The sequence below is a fragment of the Sciurus vulgaris genome (assembly GCF_902686455.1).
Source record: "Sciurus vulgaris genome assembly, chromosome: 2".
NCBI classification, from domain to species: Eukaryota; Metazoa; Chordata; class Mammalia; order Rodentia; family Sciuridae; genus Sciurus; species Sciurus vulgaris.
The window spans coordinates 47,685,410-47,703,639 of record NC_136462.1 but is presented as its reverse complement, the minus strand read 5'-3'; the positions used below and the strand labels follow the sequence as shown (position 1 = coordinate 47,703,639).

Here is an 18,230-nt window from a genome sequence, read left to right as displayed (position 1 = left end):
GCTATTGAACCTATACATCTAGCAAACCCTCAACTTTTAATCTATCATTATATGGATAATATTTTGCTAGCTCATAAGGAAAAACCTGTCTAAGAGCAATGTTATAATTCCTTACTAAAGTCACTGGAAAAATGGGGCTTACACAGTGTCATTAATAAAGTAAAAATCACAGACACCAAAAACTTCCTGGGATCTATCATAAATCAAACTATGGTTAAACCCGTTCAGGTGGACGAGCTTAGAACTTTAAATGATTTTCAAAAACTTTTGGGTGATATTAATTGGATTAGACCTTACCTTCATTTACTCACCTCAAGTTTGGGCCCCCTGTTTGATATTCTAAAAGGTGATTCTGACCCTCTTTCTAAGCGAGTGCTTACCCCTAAGGCTCAAACAGCTCTCAAGCTTGTTGAAACAGCTATGGAAAAGGCTCATCTTGATCGTATTGACCTAACTAAGCCTTTATCATTCATTGTCTTGGCCACAAATAAGTTACCCACAGGAGTGTTTTGGCAAAAGGGTCCTATTCTATGGGTTCACATGAATTATGCCCCTAACAAGGTCTTATCCTTGTTTACTGAATCTGTGGCAGAATTAATCCTTAAGGTGTTAAAAGTATCCCTTTCCACCTTTGGCTCACATCCCTCAACTGTCACTACTCCATATACTATTGATCAGATACAATATCTTATTAATAATTCAAATTCATGGGCTATAGTCTTTACTAGTACTTCTGCTGTGTTTGACAATCATTTGCCATCTGATCCTCTTCTCCAATTTTGGAGTCAACATCCTATAATTTTTCCTAAAGTCACCCGAAAAGAACCTATTACAGGAGCTACCCTTATATTTATTGATGGATCAAAAAATGGTACGGGTGCTATTACTATAGATAATGTTACAGAAACATTGTTGTTTAATACTCTATCTGCACAACAAACGAAACTATTAGTAGCTATAGAAGTATTCAAAACCCACCATGAGCCTTTTAACCTATTCTCTGGTAGCAAATACATTGTTAATGCCGTTCAAAATTTAGAATTAACTGGTCTGATTTCCCTCACCTCCACTATTACTAAATATTTGCAAAGTTTACAAAAACTTATTTGGAACAGAAAAAATCCTTTTTTTATTGGGCATGTTCGGGCTCATACTGGCCTTCCAGGTCCTTTAAGTTTACACAATGATTTAACAGACATGGCTACCAGAGACCCACACATCTTTAATACGCTTGAAAATGCAAAAACTTTTCATTCCAAATTTCACGTAAATGCTTCCACTCTACGCACACGCTATAAAATTACTAAGGCAACAGCTGGGGACATAGTCAAGTCTTGTGCTAAATGTGTTACATTTATTCCTAACCCCACATTAGGAGTAAATCCAAAAGGGCTTCAGCCCAATCATATCTGGCAAATGAATGTAACTCATTATTCAGAATTTGGAAAACTACAATTCATTCATGTGTCTACTGATACCTTTTCAGGATTTATTATGGCCTCTGCTCTTACTGGAGAAAAAAACCAAAGATGTAATAACACACGGTTTACACTCTTTCTCCATCCTAGGAGTTCCCAAATAAATTAAAACAGATAATGGTCCTGGATATATGTCCCCGGCCTTTAAACAATTTTGTTCCACCTTTGGTATTCAACATGTCACAGGAATTCCCTATAATCCTACTGGACAAAGTGTGCCCATTTAACGCTTAAAAACATGCTTTATAAACAAAAAGGAGGAATAGGGGCATCATACAGATCCCCAAAAGACAAATTGTCTGTTGTCTTGTTCATTTTAAATTTTTAAAATCTTGATTCTGAGGGCAGATCGGCTGCTGACCGTCATTCAGAGCCTAATAAAAAGCATCTACCTCAAGAGCTCTGGAAGGACATTCTATCAGGACAATGGAAAGGCCCAGATCCAGTATTAATCTGGACCTGAGGGTCTGTTTGTATTTTCCCACAGGACGCATAATCGCCAATTTGGGTGCCGGAGAGATTGGTCAAGGCCTCAACGGAGACACAAAAACAGGAGGAAGATGAGGAGGCTTCTCCCGCTGATGGTGCTGGTGAATTCTCGCCAAATTAATGGAGAAGACTCGTGTGAACTATGGGGGATAGTGAAGATGTGGCCCTATCCTGTACCCCTTACCAACTCCTCTATTATATATCCTCCTATTTTTACAACATTTGGCTACCTTTCTGCAGTACGCTGTTCTATGGGGAAAAGAATGGTTTAAGTTTTTGTCCAGGGGAGGTCTCTTGTGTGTTGTATCTCTCCTGTGCATATACAAAATGCATATACATCCATGTAGAAAAATAGCCATTATTCGCCAAGCTCTCGTCGCAATTGATGCTGGCCTATCCCCCCATGTCTGGTTAAATATGCTGGACCGGTAGCCAATGATGGGTAAGATTCATGGGGAGCTCATACCAACCTAAGACAGGAAATGAGGGCTAGAGCCTCATTGTCCAATGATGGGTAAGGATGTTGCTCTGCCGTGGACAACCTAAGACAGGCTTGGTCCCTTTTATAAACAGAAAGGGGGAGTTGTGGTGGGCGAAAGCTGGGGCCCAGGGTTACGCCACGTGCATCTAAAGATGGGACTGGCAGAGAGCAAACAGCGTCCTGATTATGCCTGGAGAGAGGCAGGAAGCGTTTACAATTGGCTGTATGATAATCAGTTCTGCCGCCTAGCGCGTGGACAGATATACTTTACATGTATGCTCGAGCGAGTGATCGCTTGACCTCTAACAGGATTGGATGGACATATCTGGTTACAATTGCTTATGCATGAAACTGCTTATATATTGAGGGTGTTATTTGAATAAAGGGGAAGCTGCTTCATGAACCTCTGAAGTGTACGTGTCTTCTGTCCTGCTGGTCGGGCATAAGAGCGAGAAGCGGCTGCGGAGCTGCTTGGAGCAGCTGGGCTAAGAAGCTGCGGTTTTCCGTAGTAGGTAAAAAATATTATAACTGCAGGAACTTTTTGAGATAATTGTAGATTTACATGTGATTATACAAAAGATTCTGAATAACTTTTACCCAGTTTTCCCAAGTGGGAACACCTTGCAAAATAATAGCACAATTAGCACAACCAGGGTGTGGACATTGATAAAATCTTCAGTTTTACTTCTACTCATTTGTTTCTATGGGTATATGCATTAAATTTTATTGTAGGAATATGCATTTACCACCAAAGTCAAAATACAGAAGAGTTCCATCACCACAAATACCCCTCATGTTTCCCACCTCACCAAATTTCTAACCAGGTTCCAGCCCCAGGCCACCACTATTCTGTTATTCATCCCTGTCACACTGCCAATTCACAAATGTTAAATAAACGAGTTATACAGTATACATTATTTTAGGACTGATTTTTATTCACTGCAAGAGCCAAATAACATCCACAACTATTAAGTGTCATTTAATCTATAATAGTTCCCTTCCTCTTACTGTATTTCCTAGCCATTTATTTCTTTGAATATAAAAGAGGCCTTTGACCTGTAGAATTTGCTACATTAACCAACTGGATTTAAGTGAAGGTTTAGAGTTTACCTTAAAAATGTTGACTACACCATGATCAAAATGGCTCAACAAAAAAAGGTGGGGTGGGGATGGAAAAACAGTAGAATGAAACAGACAGAATTACCCTACATACATGTATGATTACAGGAATGGTGTGTCTCTACATTGTGCACAACCATAGAAATGAAAAGTTGTACCCCATTTGTATACAATGAATCAAAGTGTGTCTATAAAAATAAAAAATATTTTAATAAAAAAGAAAGAAAGAAAGAAAAGTTTACTACATTTTTAAACGTTCAAAAACACGATCACGGGTGGAGATGTTAACTGAGTGGTAGAGTATCTGCTTAGCATGTACAAGGCCCTGATCCCCAGCACTATAAAATACCTCACCAAAAAACCAAAACCAGTCACAACTTTTGCCCCATCTCTTCCCCTTCTGCAATATAAGGTCTTACACATTTGTTTACTAATTTCTGATTCTTGAGAGTTTTAATCCCTTTATAATGTTACAAAAACAAGACCCACAAAACTGCTGAAGAAGTTCTAAATGAGGTTAGAAGTGTTAGACCAGTTTCTAGTTTCCTCATTATACAATACCTTTACTCATAAAACCCAACTCATCAAAGCAAGTGTCTGTCACTAGGTGCCCATGTGGCACACTGCCTCCCTAGGGAAGTGAAGCCTGACGATTAATTGGCATACCACACACATACCTTTTCTCTTCCCTTCACAAGGCAGAAATTCACAGAAGGTGCAAGCCACCTGACCTAATTTACAATGAAAGGCATTTTTCCCCCATCAGAAGAAGAATACCCATGTGTAAGGAGTATTCTCTTGTGTAAACAGAAAGTATCTATCAAAATTCTACTTGCAAGGACCCTAAAGTATGAGTTAACTTTATTTTTACTTATTAATCTCTTTGCTTCTGATGTCTAACTAATACATGTTTTAGAATAATTTCCCTATCTAAAAACATAAAAATTATGTAAATACAAACAGTTAATTGACAGCACTCAATTACTACAAATCCACAAGCTCAAAGCTGATATTTCACATTTATTTTAATTTCCTCTCCACCAGGAGTTCATGATGTATTCGATTTTCCAAACATAGAAAAAGATATTTCTATGAGAATTTTTTAAGCCTGGGAAATTCAGTAAGATCTCAATCTCAGCACAATTATCCTTACCTTTCTTTCTTCAGTTGATAATACTCTAAATCGAATCATTCCTTCTTTTATTATGTCTGCTTCATCTGAAAAGTCAGGATTGTCAGACACAATATTACTTCTGTTTTCTTCAAGCCACATCTGGAACCCAGTCTTTGGCCTAAAACAGTAATTGTGAAATAAATTCATGCTTGATACAAAATTTAGAGTGCTTCCTGGCTTCTTAAATTAGCAATTAACAATTAATTTTTTTACAAACCTATATAAAGAGAGATAATTATCATTAATATTCATATTACTTCAAATTGACTGGAGACTGCTGGATTAATTAAATGAAAAAAATCTTCTGCAAGGTCAATACAAAAGGATTACCCACATTTGTATTTTCTAAGTGCAGCAGCAACCTTTAACTCTGCACTTGGAACTTTTTTTATGAATGTTGACAGACTCAAGGTCTCCAACCTCACTTAGCCCCTCTGGTCTGGTAAAATTCTTCCAACTGTCCTTGGAAGGCTCTTTCTCCATTTTCAACACCAGCTATTTGAAATCTTCCTCATTTCTCTCAAGCCCCTTTCCCATCCTCTCACCCTTGCCGATCTGGGTCCTTTCCTGTATCATTATTATGAGAAGCATGGACAAAACACACTTGTAAATTTTACCAGATTCTGCTTGTGACACAAATTGTCTTTAGGTCATAAGTAATAGTTTAATGCAGCTATTTAATAATTTCTGAGCACTTATTATCTGCCAGTCACTGTTCTAAATGCTTTATATGCACATTATCTCGTTTATATAGCAACAACCCTATGAATATTTGGGAAAAATTAATTATCTCCATTCCACAAATGAGGAAATTGAGGCTTAGAGAGATGAAATAACTTATCCCACATTACAGAGATAGTGTCAGACCTGAGACTCAAAAGTCAGGCAGTTTAACACGAGAGACACCCTCCACCCCCATTTAACCCAACACCTATTTTATTTCTCACTATGCTGAAGCTGAATGGATCCTAAATAATGAGTTTAAATACACAACAAAGATACCTGGGAAAAATATTCATGATAAAATTTTAAAAGGAAATGAACACAAAGAACATACAAATTTATCTCTAATATAAATCCCATTAAGTATTAAAGCTTAAATTCACTCAAAAGAACTAGAAGAAAAAAAAAATAGCTCTATAAATGAGCTAAAATTGAGTCATATTTGTCTAAACTTTTTAATTTTCAGAAAACTATGTTGCCACCCTCCCCCTGCCCCCGCCTCATACTAAGGTTTGAACTTGGATGCTTTACCACTGAGCCACATCCGCAGCCCTTTTTAAATTCTGAGACAGGTCTAAGATACAGAAGCAGGCCTTGAACTTGTAATCCTCCTGTCTCAGTCTCCCGAGTCACTGGGATTATAGATGTGTGCTGTCATACCCAGAAGGAATACCAAGTTATTTTAAAATATTAATATTAATTGGGTGACTATAACCAATTGTTCAATTTCTGAAAACTTACAGATTTCAAGTAATATTTTTAATGGAATTCTTTTTCCATAAAAATAATACAAACAAAAATCAACGCTAAAATAAATGCTGAACAAAGATAATTGAATTTGCAGAAAGTAGTAAAGACTCATTTTAATTAAATTTGGGGAAATGTCACAGTCTAATATTATACAATCTTCTGTCTCTAGAAGATTTTAAAAACATTTTTTGAATATTTCTCTTCTGATTTAGTTTTTCAATGTCTGTGACAAAATATTTGGTTAAAAATGGTAATGCCTTAATGATATTCCAAAAGGTATGTTTTCCGTATACTCAGTTAATATGAAAAGATGAATTATCTACTTTTTTTGTGTGTGTTGTACTGAGGATTGAACCCAGGCTTCCTACATGCTAGGCAAACATTCCACTACTGAGCTACATCCTCAGCCCTGTCTCAATTTTCTTAAATGAAATTTTCAGTTTCAGATCTAAATCAAATTCAGAACAGGAAATAATCATAAATAAAAATCCCAGGTACCATAAGACATAGCTATCCCATTCTTCAGTATTTATCTAAAAGAACTAAAATCAGCATACTATAGTGATACATCCACATCAATGCTGACAGCAGCAAAATTCACAACAGCCAAGATATGGAACCAGCCCAAATGCCTATCAGTACATGAATGGATTAAGAAAATGTGGTATATATACACAATGGAGTTCTACTCAGCCTTAAAAAAGAATGAAATTACGGCATTTGCTGGTAAATGGATGGAAATGGAAAACATCATGTTAAGTGAAACAAGCCAGACTCAGAAAATCAAAGGTCAAATGTTTTCTCTCATATGTGGAAGCTAGAGAAAAACAAGGTGAAAGGTAGGGTGTGTGTGTGTGTGTGTGATCAGATATCCTAAAGATATAGGGAAGATCAGTGGAGCAGGAGATCAAGAGGGAGGGAGGAAAAAGAAGGGACGAGAAAGGGGAGGAAATACGTAATAAATTTAACAAATTATTCCATTTGCACATATAAATATGCCACAGTGAATTACACCTTTATGTATATTTATAAAGCACCAATCAAAAATAAACAAGTTAAAGGAAGACCAGTAGACCAAAGGAAGGAGAATAGGGGGAGGGAAAAGCGGAGGACACTAGGGACTAAAATGGAATTCCATACATGTATGACTTTGTCCAAATGAACCCAACTATTATGTATAATGATAATATTCTAATAGAAGGGAAAAAAAAGAATTATCCCCTGAAAACAAACACACAAAAAGCTATTCCTTTCATGTTAAACTGGTTAATATAAAGTTATTAGAAAAATAACTCAATGCTGAAAATAAAATGCTAATCTTTTAAATTTAATTGATGCATTTAAAACAAACCTAGCAAAGCAGAAATAAAAAAATTTAGTAAGCTATGTGTTGTGGTGTATGCCTGAAGTCCCAGCTATTTGAAGGGCTGAGATAAGAGGATCACTTGAGTCTAAGAGTTTGAGACCAGGTTGGACAACATGATGAGACATCCTCTTAGAAAAAAAAAAAAAAAAAAAAGAAAGAAAATTTAGTAACACATTATGTTGTTGAATAAACGAGATATGGGCAAACAGGGACTCTTACATTAATGGTGGTATATATAATAACACATCACTGTTCAACAATTTGGCATTATCAAAATTATTAGTATTAGTGCATATTAATTTGAACTGTATAGAATCGAGTTTATATGGGTACACATAATCTCACATATGTGTGCATATGTGAGAAATGATACTCACATAAAACTAATCATTGCAGTAGTATTCATATTACTGAAAGTCTAATAACCATTTTTTTATCCACATAAAGAGAACTAAATGAATTAGGACTTATTTATTTAATGGATGTAAAAAAATTAAAGAAGTTCTTTATGATGTAATATGAAGTGGTCTGCAAAAGCTATTAAGTAAAAAAAAAAGTAAGTCTGTTATCATTTGTGTAAAAATTTAAGAAAACAGACAAATGTATTCGCACATGCAAAGAGTAATTTTGGAAAGCTACATAAGAAATGTGTTACAATGATTGTTTTTGGAAAAAGAAATGGGTGGATAAGAAAGAGAATTATTTTCCATAATTTATCTTTTTATATCTTTTGCTGTCTACCTTCCAGTATAACTACATTATTTAAAAACAAATATAACATGAATTATAAAATAGTGTTCCAATAAAATGAATGTATAATTTAAAACTTAAAATTTATTAAAGCATATTTTAACATGTGTAACTGAAATAGCCATTAATCCTGAATGTTTTCTCTGATAATCAGATGCTGATCCATGGTGGGGGGTGGGTAGGGAAGAATGAGGAACTTTGGATTGTACAGAGGGGAGTGAGGAGAGGGGAGGGGTGGGGTGGGTTGGGTGGGGAGGAGAGGAGTAGTAGACTGTAAGACAGACATTATTACCCTATATACATGTATGAAAAGAATTTTTTAAAAATTTATCACTGTCAAAAAAAAGTTAATGAAAATAATTTTTTTTAAAAAGTCATTAATCATTATTCATTTATGTCACAAGTATTTAAATACTACCAGTGATAATAAGAAATAACAGAGTTGTACAAATTTGTACTTTGAATAATGGGTGCCTACTGTATGCTTTTTACTGGGATACTGCATCTTAGAATACTAAATCTCTCTACGTACTGACCTTTGATTTTCAATGTTTTGAGGACATATAGTTGGGGTTTCAGATGATGCATTTTTAGGACTTTCTTCTACTTCCTCAGTCTTACTGGCTTGAGAAGTTCTTTTCTGGAAATAGGCTGCTGCAGACGCCTATTAAAAACAAACATTGTAAGTATCACATCTAGCATTTTATATGTTATAAGTAAATCCTGAAATACGTGAAGAAATATTTATAATTACTTATTATTTAGAATTATTATACCAACAAATGAAATTTGTTGAAATTTCTCAGTTGAAATTAACATTTACACACATAAAACTGAGAAAAAAAAGTACTTTATTTCATGTTCCATGTTTTCTAAATGTATACAATTATGTGAAATGGAAAAGAAAAATAACTAATGACAATTCTGGGTAAAACACATGAGAATGGATACAGGCAGAATACAGAAGAAAGAGTAGGGACATATGCTTGAATAGTCATTATAAACAGGGAACCATTTGGGAAGTACTTTTAAAAGTATAGGTAGAAATTTAGACTTAACGGACATTTATAGAATATACCATCCAACCAAGAGCAAATACACTTTCTTCTCAGCAGCACATGGATCCTTCTCTAAAATAGACCATCTATTATGCCACAAAGCTAATGTTAACAAATACAAGAGGATAGAGACACTACCTTGTATTCTATCAGATCATAATGGATTGAAGTTAGAAATAAATGAAAGAGTAAAAAACAGAAACTATTCCAACACCTGGAGATTAAACAATATGCTATTATATGATGAATGGATAACAGAAGATATTAGGAAGGAATTTAAAAAATTCTTAGAGGTAAATGAGAACAAAGAAACATCATATCAAAATCTCTGGGACACTATGAAAGCAGTACTTAGAGGGAAATTTATTTCATGGAGCGCATTTAATAAAAGAAGTAAAACTCAACAAACAAACAACCTAACACTGCAGCTCAAAGCCCTAGAAAAAGAAGAACAGACCAGCACAAAAAGTAGTAGAAGACAGGAAATAGTTAAACTCAGAGCTGAAATCAATGAAATTGAAACAAAAGAAACAATACAAAAAATTCTCAAAATAAATAGTTGGTTCTTTGAAAAAATAAACAAAATTGATAAACCTTTAGCCACACTAACAAAGAGAAGACGAGAGAAAACCCAAATCACTAAAATTCGGAATGAACAAGGAAATATCACAACAGACACGATTGAAATACAAACATAATTAGAAGCTATTTTGACAATCTACACTCCAACAAAATAGAAAATTTCGAAGACATCAACAGGTTTCTAGAGACATATGAATTGCCTAAACTGAACGAGGAGGACATACACAATTTAAATAGACCAATTTCAAGTAATGAAATAGAGGAGGTCATCAAAAGCCTACCAACAAAGAAAAGTCCTGGACCAGATGGGTTCTCAGCCGAGTTCTACAAAACCTTTAAAGAAGAGCTCATTCTAATACTTCTCAAAGTATTCCATAAAATAGAAGAGGAGGGAACCCTCCCAAACTCATTCTATGAAGCCAATATCACCCTGATACCCAAACCAGACAGAGACTCATCGAGGAAAGAAAATTTCAGACCAATATCCTTAATGAACATCGACGCAAAAATTCTCAACAAAATTTTAGCAAATCACATACAAAAACATATTAAAAAGATAGTGCACCATGATCAAGTGGGTTTCATCCCAGGGATGCAAGGTTGGTTCAACATCAGGAAATCAATAAATGTCATTCACCATATCAATAGACTTAAAGTCAAGAATCACATGATTATTTCAATAGATGCAGAAAAAGCATTTGATAAAATACAGCATCCCTTCATGCTCAAAACTCTAGAAAAAATAGGGATAGTGGGATCATTCCTTAACATTGTAAAGGCCATCTATGCTAAGCCCATGGCTAATATCATTCTAAATGGTGAAAAACTGAAAGCATTCCCCCTAAAAACTGGAACAAGGCAGGGATGCCCTCTTTCACCACTTCTATTCAATATCGTCCTTGAAACTCTAGCCAGAGCAATTAGGCAGACCAAAGAAATTAAAGGGATATGAATAGGAAAAGAAGAACTCAAACTATCCCTATTTGCTGATGATATGATTATATACTTAGAGGAACCAGGAAATTCCACCAGAAAACTTTTGGAACTCATAAGTGAATTCAGTAAAGTAGCGGGATATAAGATCAATGCACATAAATCTAATGCATTTTTATATATAAGTGATGAATCTTTGGAAAGAATAATCAGGAAAACTACCCCATTCACAATAGCCTCGAAAAAAAATAAAATACTTGGGAATCAATCTCACAAAAGAGGTGAAAGACCTCTACAATGAGAACTACAGTACACTAAAGAAAGAAATTAAAGAAAACCTTAGAAGATGGAAAGATCTCCCATGTTCATGGATAGGAAGAATTAATATTGTCAAAATGGCCATACTACCTAAAGCGCTATACAGATTCAATGCAATTCCAATTAAAATCTCAATGATGTACCTTACAGAAATAGAGCAAGCAATTATGAAATTCATCTGGAAGAATAAGAAACCCAGAATAGCTAAAGCAATCCTTAGCAGGAAGAGTGAAACAGGGGGTATCGAAATACCAGATCTTCAACTCTACTACAAAGCAATAGTAACAAAAACGGCATGGTATTGGTACCAAAATAGACAGGTAGATCAATGGTACAGAATAGAGGACACGAACACAAACCCAAATAAATACAATTTTCTCATACTAGACAAAGGGGCCAAAAATATGCAATGGAGAAAAGATAGCCTCTTCAACAAATGGTGCTGGGAGAATTGGAAATCCATATGCAACAGAATGAAACTAAACCCATATCTCTCTCACCATGCACGAAACTAAACTCAAAATGGATTAAGGACCTCGGAATCAGACCAGAGACCCTGCAGATTATAGAAGAAAAAGTAGGTCCAGATCTTCAACATGTCGGCTTAGGACCAGACTTCCTTAACAGGACTCCCATAGCACAAGAAATAAAAGCAAGAATCAATAACTGGGATAGATTCAAACTAAAAAGCTTTCTCTCAGCAAAGGAAACTATCAGCAATGCGAAGAAAGAGCCTACAGAGTGGGAGAATATCTTTGCCACTCATACTTCAGATAGAGCGCTAATATCCTGAATCTATAAAGAACTCAAAAAACTCTACACCAAGAATGCAAATAATCCAATCGACAAATGGGCTAAGGAAATGAATAGACACTTCACCGAAGATCTACAAGCAATCAACAAACATATGGAAAAATGTTCAACATCTCTAGTAATAAGAGAAATGCAAATCAAAACCACCCTAAGATTCCATCTCACCCCAATTAGAATGGCGATTATCAAGAATACGAGCAACAACAGGTGTTGGCGAGGATGTGGGGAAAAAGGTACATTCATACATTGCTGGTGGGGCTGCAAATTAGTGCAGCCACTCTGGAAAGCAGTGTGGAGATTCCTTAGAAAACTTGGAATGGAACCACCATTTGACTCAGCTATCCCACTCCTTGGCCTATACTCAAAGGACTTAAAATCGGCATACTACAGGGATACAGCCACATCAATGTTCATAGCTGCTCAATTCACAATAGCCAGATTGTGGAACCAACCTAGATGTCCTTCAATTGATGAATGGATAAAGAAACTGTGGTGTATATATATACAATGGAATATTACTCAGCCATAAAGAATGATAAAATTATGACATTTGCAGGCAAATGGATGAAATTGGAGAATATCATGCTAAGTGAGATAAGCCAATCCCAAAAAGCCAAAGGACGAATGATATCGCTAATAAGTGGAGGATGACACATAATGGGGGGGAGGGAAGGGTTAGTGTTAGGGTTAGAGTTAGGGTTAGGGAGGGGGGCAAGAATGGAGGAAGGAAGGACTGTATAGAGGGAAAAGAGGGGTGGGAGGGGTGGGAGGAAGGGAAAAAATAACAGAATGAATCAAACAATATTACCCTACGTAAATTTATGATTACACAAATGGTATGCCTTTACGCCATGTACAGAGAAACAACATGTATCCCATTTGTTTACAATAAAAAAAAACCAAACTATATGTAGAAAAAAAAGTATAGGTAGATACCTATGTCCCTGGGGATAGATGCATATGTGAGTGAGAGAGAGAGAGAGAGAGGGAGGGAGAGATGGGTGGGGGGAGAAACACACACACACACACACACACACACACACACACACACACACACGATTCTGGAACAAAACCATAATTAAACCCCCTTCCACACTAGAATGATGAATGACTGGTTCCTCCAATCCTATACCTGAAATAGCAAACAAAGCTGAAGACAAACAGTTCACATGCTATTCATTGCAGATGTGGGTAGCTGAAACAGTACCTGCTTAGACTTTGGCTTTGGAATCAGAGGCTTTATAACTGGAGACCTTTCATTATTTGCTGCCCTATTAAGAACAGAAGATTTCTTGGATGATTTGTTCATATTGTCCAAAATATTAGTTGAACGTGTTGAATTCAATGATACGGCTGGCTCTTTGGAATTGGCTAATACCTAAAAGCAAACTAATGTTAGCATTTTATGTTTAAGGAAGAAAACAAAAATACCAAGAGATTTATTTTTCCCTTAAATTTCTGTTGAGTTTATATTGTGATCTCATCTTTGGAAATGAATACATGTAGTATGATCTAAATTAAGATTGATGTATATATTTTCAAATAACATCCCGAAGAAAAGCATGGAGTATTTTTTAAAAGCACTTAAATTAGAAAATATACTTATTTAGAAAATATAATTGGTTCAGAAGTGAACCAGGGCTGTTTTCTTCTTTGTTTTCACAAAGATCAGTCTTCAATGCTTCTAAGGAGGGTCATCTGATCATCTGGAAGTATTTCTTTGTATGGACATGTATTTAACAGAAAATAATGCTGGAAAGAATTTACCTTGAAGGGATTTACTCGTCCTTGGTTGCTAGAGGTAACTGCACCTTTTACAAGAAAGAAACCCTCACTTAATCAAGGCAAACACCAGATGACTTGTGACTTCTAATACTAGATGAAATATTTAAATTGGTATTATATGAAAGCAAAGGGACTTTGTAACTTTAAAACTTAATACTAACAAACATGGATGACTTTTGTCCTACTTCCCAAGGCAAAATAATCTCAGATGGAAACTAGCCCAATTTGCCACTATGAAAGATGTACAGAACTATCTTTTTCTCCTATTACCATGGAAGAGTAGTACCTTAATAATCCCTTTACTCTGGATCCCACCCCCTCCTGCTTTGTCAAGAAACTTGACCTATCAATTCATTTTTCCTCATCTTTGGCTTTATCCGGTTATAGGATCCTCAAGTCTTTTAACTTAAACAAAAAACTCTACCCCACATTCCTTCCAGCCACCATTTTCTCTTACCACCTTATCTAACCAAAATTTTCAAAAGTTGTCAGCACTGCTATTCCCATTTCCTCCCTGCTCATACCACCTACCATATAATAATGTAGCTTACAACTCTATAACCATACAGAAGCTCTTCTTGCTAAGGCTCCCAATAATCTCTGTGTGATCAAATCTGGTAGATACTTTCCAATCACCTTATTTGACCTCTCAGTGATATTCCATAATCATGGACTGTTCTTTTCTTCTTTCCTTGACTTCTGAGATACGGTAACCCCTGAGTTACCTCTTTTCTTTCTGGACCAGTGAGCTCATTCTCCTTCAATAGTTCCTCCTCCTCCTCTATTCAATGCTTAGATGTTGCTGATTTCCTAGGCCTAAGTTCAGCTTTCTTCTTGCTTCATATACTCTCCCAAAGTGTGCTCACCCATGCCCTGATTTAAACTGCTATCCTACTGCTGGTGATTTTAACTTACTGTATCTAAGCAGACTACTTTACTAAGCTTCTGATCCAAATATCCAACTGTCTATGTGACATTTTAGGTATCTCATAACAGTTCATCATCATGCTACCTAAATCCAGTGTTCCCTCGTGTTTCCTAACTCAGTGAATGGTACCCCCATTCACTCAACTACTCAAGAACTTGAGAAGTCACCAGGCACAGTGGCTCATGCTGAGATTCCAGTTAACTTTGGAGGCTAAGGCAGGAAGATTCAGAGTTTGAGGTCAGTCTCAGGAATTGAGTGAGTGCCCTTGTCTTACAGGTCTAGAGCTAGCTCAGTTGGTAAAGTGTTCTGGGTTCAATCCCCAGTACCAGAAAAACAAAAAAACAAAACAAAACAAAAAAACCCCGAGAGTCACTCTTACACCCCAAACTCCTACACTCTCTACATCAGAAACACCTCTATAGCTCTACCTGTTCTTTCTACCAACACCATCACCACCTTAGCCCAAGTCACTATTCAATCTCACGTGGACTGCTTCAGCAGTCTTCTTATACCCACTCCTCCTCCTCAGCAGTGTGTCATGCTATGCCCCTGCTTAAAACCTACAGTAGCCTCCCGGAGACCTCAGAACAAACATCAAAATCCTCTACTCTCCCTGCAGAACTTCTCTCCTGCCCAAACCCCTTCAGCACCACTTTCTCCTTGCTCCCTGTGCTCTTCACAACACTCAGTCTTCACACATGCCACTTCCTCTGCTCCTGCTCCTGTTCACCTTTGCCTGGCGACATTCACCCCTCCAGTCTCTGTTTTAAACACTCCTTGAGGCCTTCCTTGGGATCCCTACCACTGACTGGATTCTGGTCAGCTGTTACATGCTCTTTTAACAATAGATACATGTTTATAAAGTTAATTTTTCATGTAAGTAATATATGCACACAATTTTAAAAGCATAAAACATATATAGTTTTAAAAGTCATATGGCAGTGGAAGTCTTTTTTTGGGGGGTGCGGGTGTACCGAATATTGAACTCAGGGACACTCAACCACTGAGCCACATCCCAGTCCTGTTTTGTATTTTATTTAGAGACAGGGTCTCACTGAGTTGCTTAGTGTCTTGCTTTTGCTGAGACTGGCTTTGAATTCATGATCCAACTGCCTCAGCCTCCTGAGCCACTGGGATTACAGTCTTTAGTATAAATTTTAAATAAAAAAAAAAAAAAAAAAAAAAAAATCAGCAGTCCCGTACTCCAACCTTCCCTATCACCCAGTCCCACTTCTCAAAGGAAACTACTTTCAACTATTTCTCCAGCATCCTGAATGTCTCCTTAGTGATTTGCACATCTGTCTTCAACATGTTGTCCCAGTTGATCTGGAAAAGCATTAAGGCAGGGTCACCCATGCATGTTTGCTTGAGTTGTGTACCACCACTTAGCAAAATACCTGGTACACAATAGGCATTTAATACATGCATTCAATGATCAGTTTCACAAACATCTGATAAAAACAAAAACAATGCAAGTTCTAAACAGGAAAGTGTATTTGAGTAAACAAAACAAAACAAAACAAACACTGTAAAATACTACCTGTAAAATTTTCTTGATATTGCAAATTTACAAATATTTCTCACCTGACTTAATAGCTGGCACATCAGAGGAATTTGCACCTTTGGAAAATGAGTTCTGCACTATGATTAAGATAAAAAGATACAATGTAAATGAAGAAAACAAAGTCATACTTGATGTTCAACAATCAGACAGCAAAGATGCCTTGAGAAAGTATGAGAATTCAATTCTTAGCCTAGAAATTGCATCTTACCATGTTTATGCAGTTCTATTTTTTCTTTTGTATCATCAGCTTCTTCCTTGTCCTCAGCATCTTCTTTAATTTGATTTTTGGGCCTTGGCTGGCTCCATTCTGTAGCAGTATTACTGTAACTAAAGGCAACAATATTATTCAATAACAAGCTAGTCAAAGACTAACTTAATATTCAGAATGGTAAAGGAAAATTCAAACAGTTAAGTAAATTTTACCCAGAATTCAGCTTTTTTCTGAAATCCTCTTCTTCCTCCTCTTCTGCCTGAGTTGCTGACAGTTCAGCTGCCTTCTCTACAGCGAGTTCACTAAGTTTTTGGGCCAATAATAATTTCCGAGAGCGAGAAGCATATTTAATGGCTAAATTCACAGCATTTTGAGTCATTAGATCGGCAAGTTCCACACAACGAAATTCTCGCTCCAGTTTACAGGAAAGCTAACCCAAAAGGGGGGGCGGGAATCAAATTAGATTAAGTAGAACTTTTAAAACACACTGATACTACTAGCAAAATAGAGAAAAGTGTTTTCTATTTACCTATCTCACTGATATAAGAGGCACACTTTTACACATTTTAACATCTCTAAAACTGGAAAGCATTTTTACAATAAATGGCTGGTCAGTCTGGTTGCATCCCCCCCCCCCCGCCTCTTTCTTATGGCTTAAATGAAGAAAATAATGTAGAAAAATTTTACAATTAAAAGCTTAGGTTCAATGAAATATGATTTAAAGTTGTTAATTGAAGGAAAGTAAGAAATTTGTTTAAAATTCAAATATGGTTCTCTTAAATTTGTTTTTAAGCAGCCACCCACCCAAATAGGATAATAAATTCAAAGAAAAACAATTATAAAAAAGAACCAGTCATTACTTTGCTCAGAACTGGCATATAAATGCTGGTAAGCACATTTGGTGGGGAGAAGTTCTACGGTCTTCAATGATCAGAAACAATTATACAGCTTCTAAATTAACAATTCATTTTCTTGTTCTATTTTTTCATACTTAAACAAAAAGGACAATCATTTAAAATGTCTTAGAAGACACTGACTCTTCCATTTGTTTTAAAATTTCAAAATTCAAAGTGAAGCAACTCTAGTTCACTGAAATGAAGCACACTTTGATACTGAAGACTCTCAAGGGTCTTATAATTAGAAGAAGTTTATTACTTAGATATCCCACATCAGAATAAAGCTCTAGAATGTCCTCAAGATTTATGATATCACTTGTCTGTAAGAAGTAATTCCTTTTATTGGTCCCTTTTTTTCTTTTGTACTGGGGATTGAACCCGGGAGTGCTTTACCACTGAGCTAAGTCCCCAGCCCTTTTTATATTTTATTTTGAGACAGGGTCTCAGTTGCTTAAGGACCTCGCTAAGGCTGGTTTTGAACTTGTAATTCTCCTGCCTCAGCCTCCCAAGTTGCTGGGATTATAGGTATGTGCCACTGCACCAGCTGTAAGCAGTAATTCTTAACTAGAGTGGAACTCTGTCTTGGGGTATTTGGAAAGGAAAAGGAAGACACAGTCACTACCCTCAAAGGCTGACAGTATGGTGCCAAGTCAAGAAGGGAAAAAATGATATTATACCCTTCCATAAACCAACTTGGAGTAAGGACATGAACATGAACTTTAAGATACCTGCTCCAAAAACAAAAGTACTTAAATATACAATGCACCAAACCTGGCCACTGGCTACAGCAAACTTTTAATACACGCAGGTAA

At 36.2% G+C, this 18,230-nt stretch overlaps 1 protein-coding gene across 1 annotated transcript in view; it reads right to left on the bottom strand.

The window, feature by feature from the left end:
* Nucleotides 1-18,230, bottom strand: part of WDHD1 (WD repeat and HMG-box DNA binding protein 1) — a 66,432-nt gene that overhangs the window by 4,783 nt on the left and 43,419 nt on the right. Inside the window, exons 18-24 of the mRNA XM_079121646.1 lie at nt 16,735-16,952; nt 16,520-16,638; nt 16,332-16,388; nt 13,802-13,845; nt 13,242-13,412; nt 8,867-8,994; nt 4,721-4,859 (exon numbers count right to left, since the gene is read on the bottom strand). Of these exons, the coding sequence (XP_078977772.1) occupies nt 4,721-4,859; nt 8,867-8,994; nt 13,242-13,412; nt 13,802-13,845; nt 16,332-16,388; nt 16,520-16,638; nt 16,735-16,952 (876 nt within the window). The remainder of the gene's footprint in view (nt 1-4,720; nt 4,860-8,866; nt 8,995-13,241; nt 13,413-13,801; nt 13,846-16,331; nt 16,389-16,519; nt 16,639-16,734; nt 16,953-18,230) is intronic.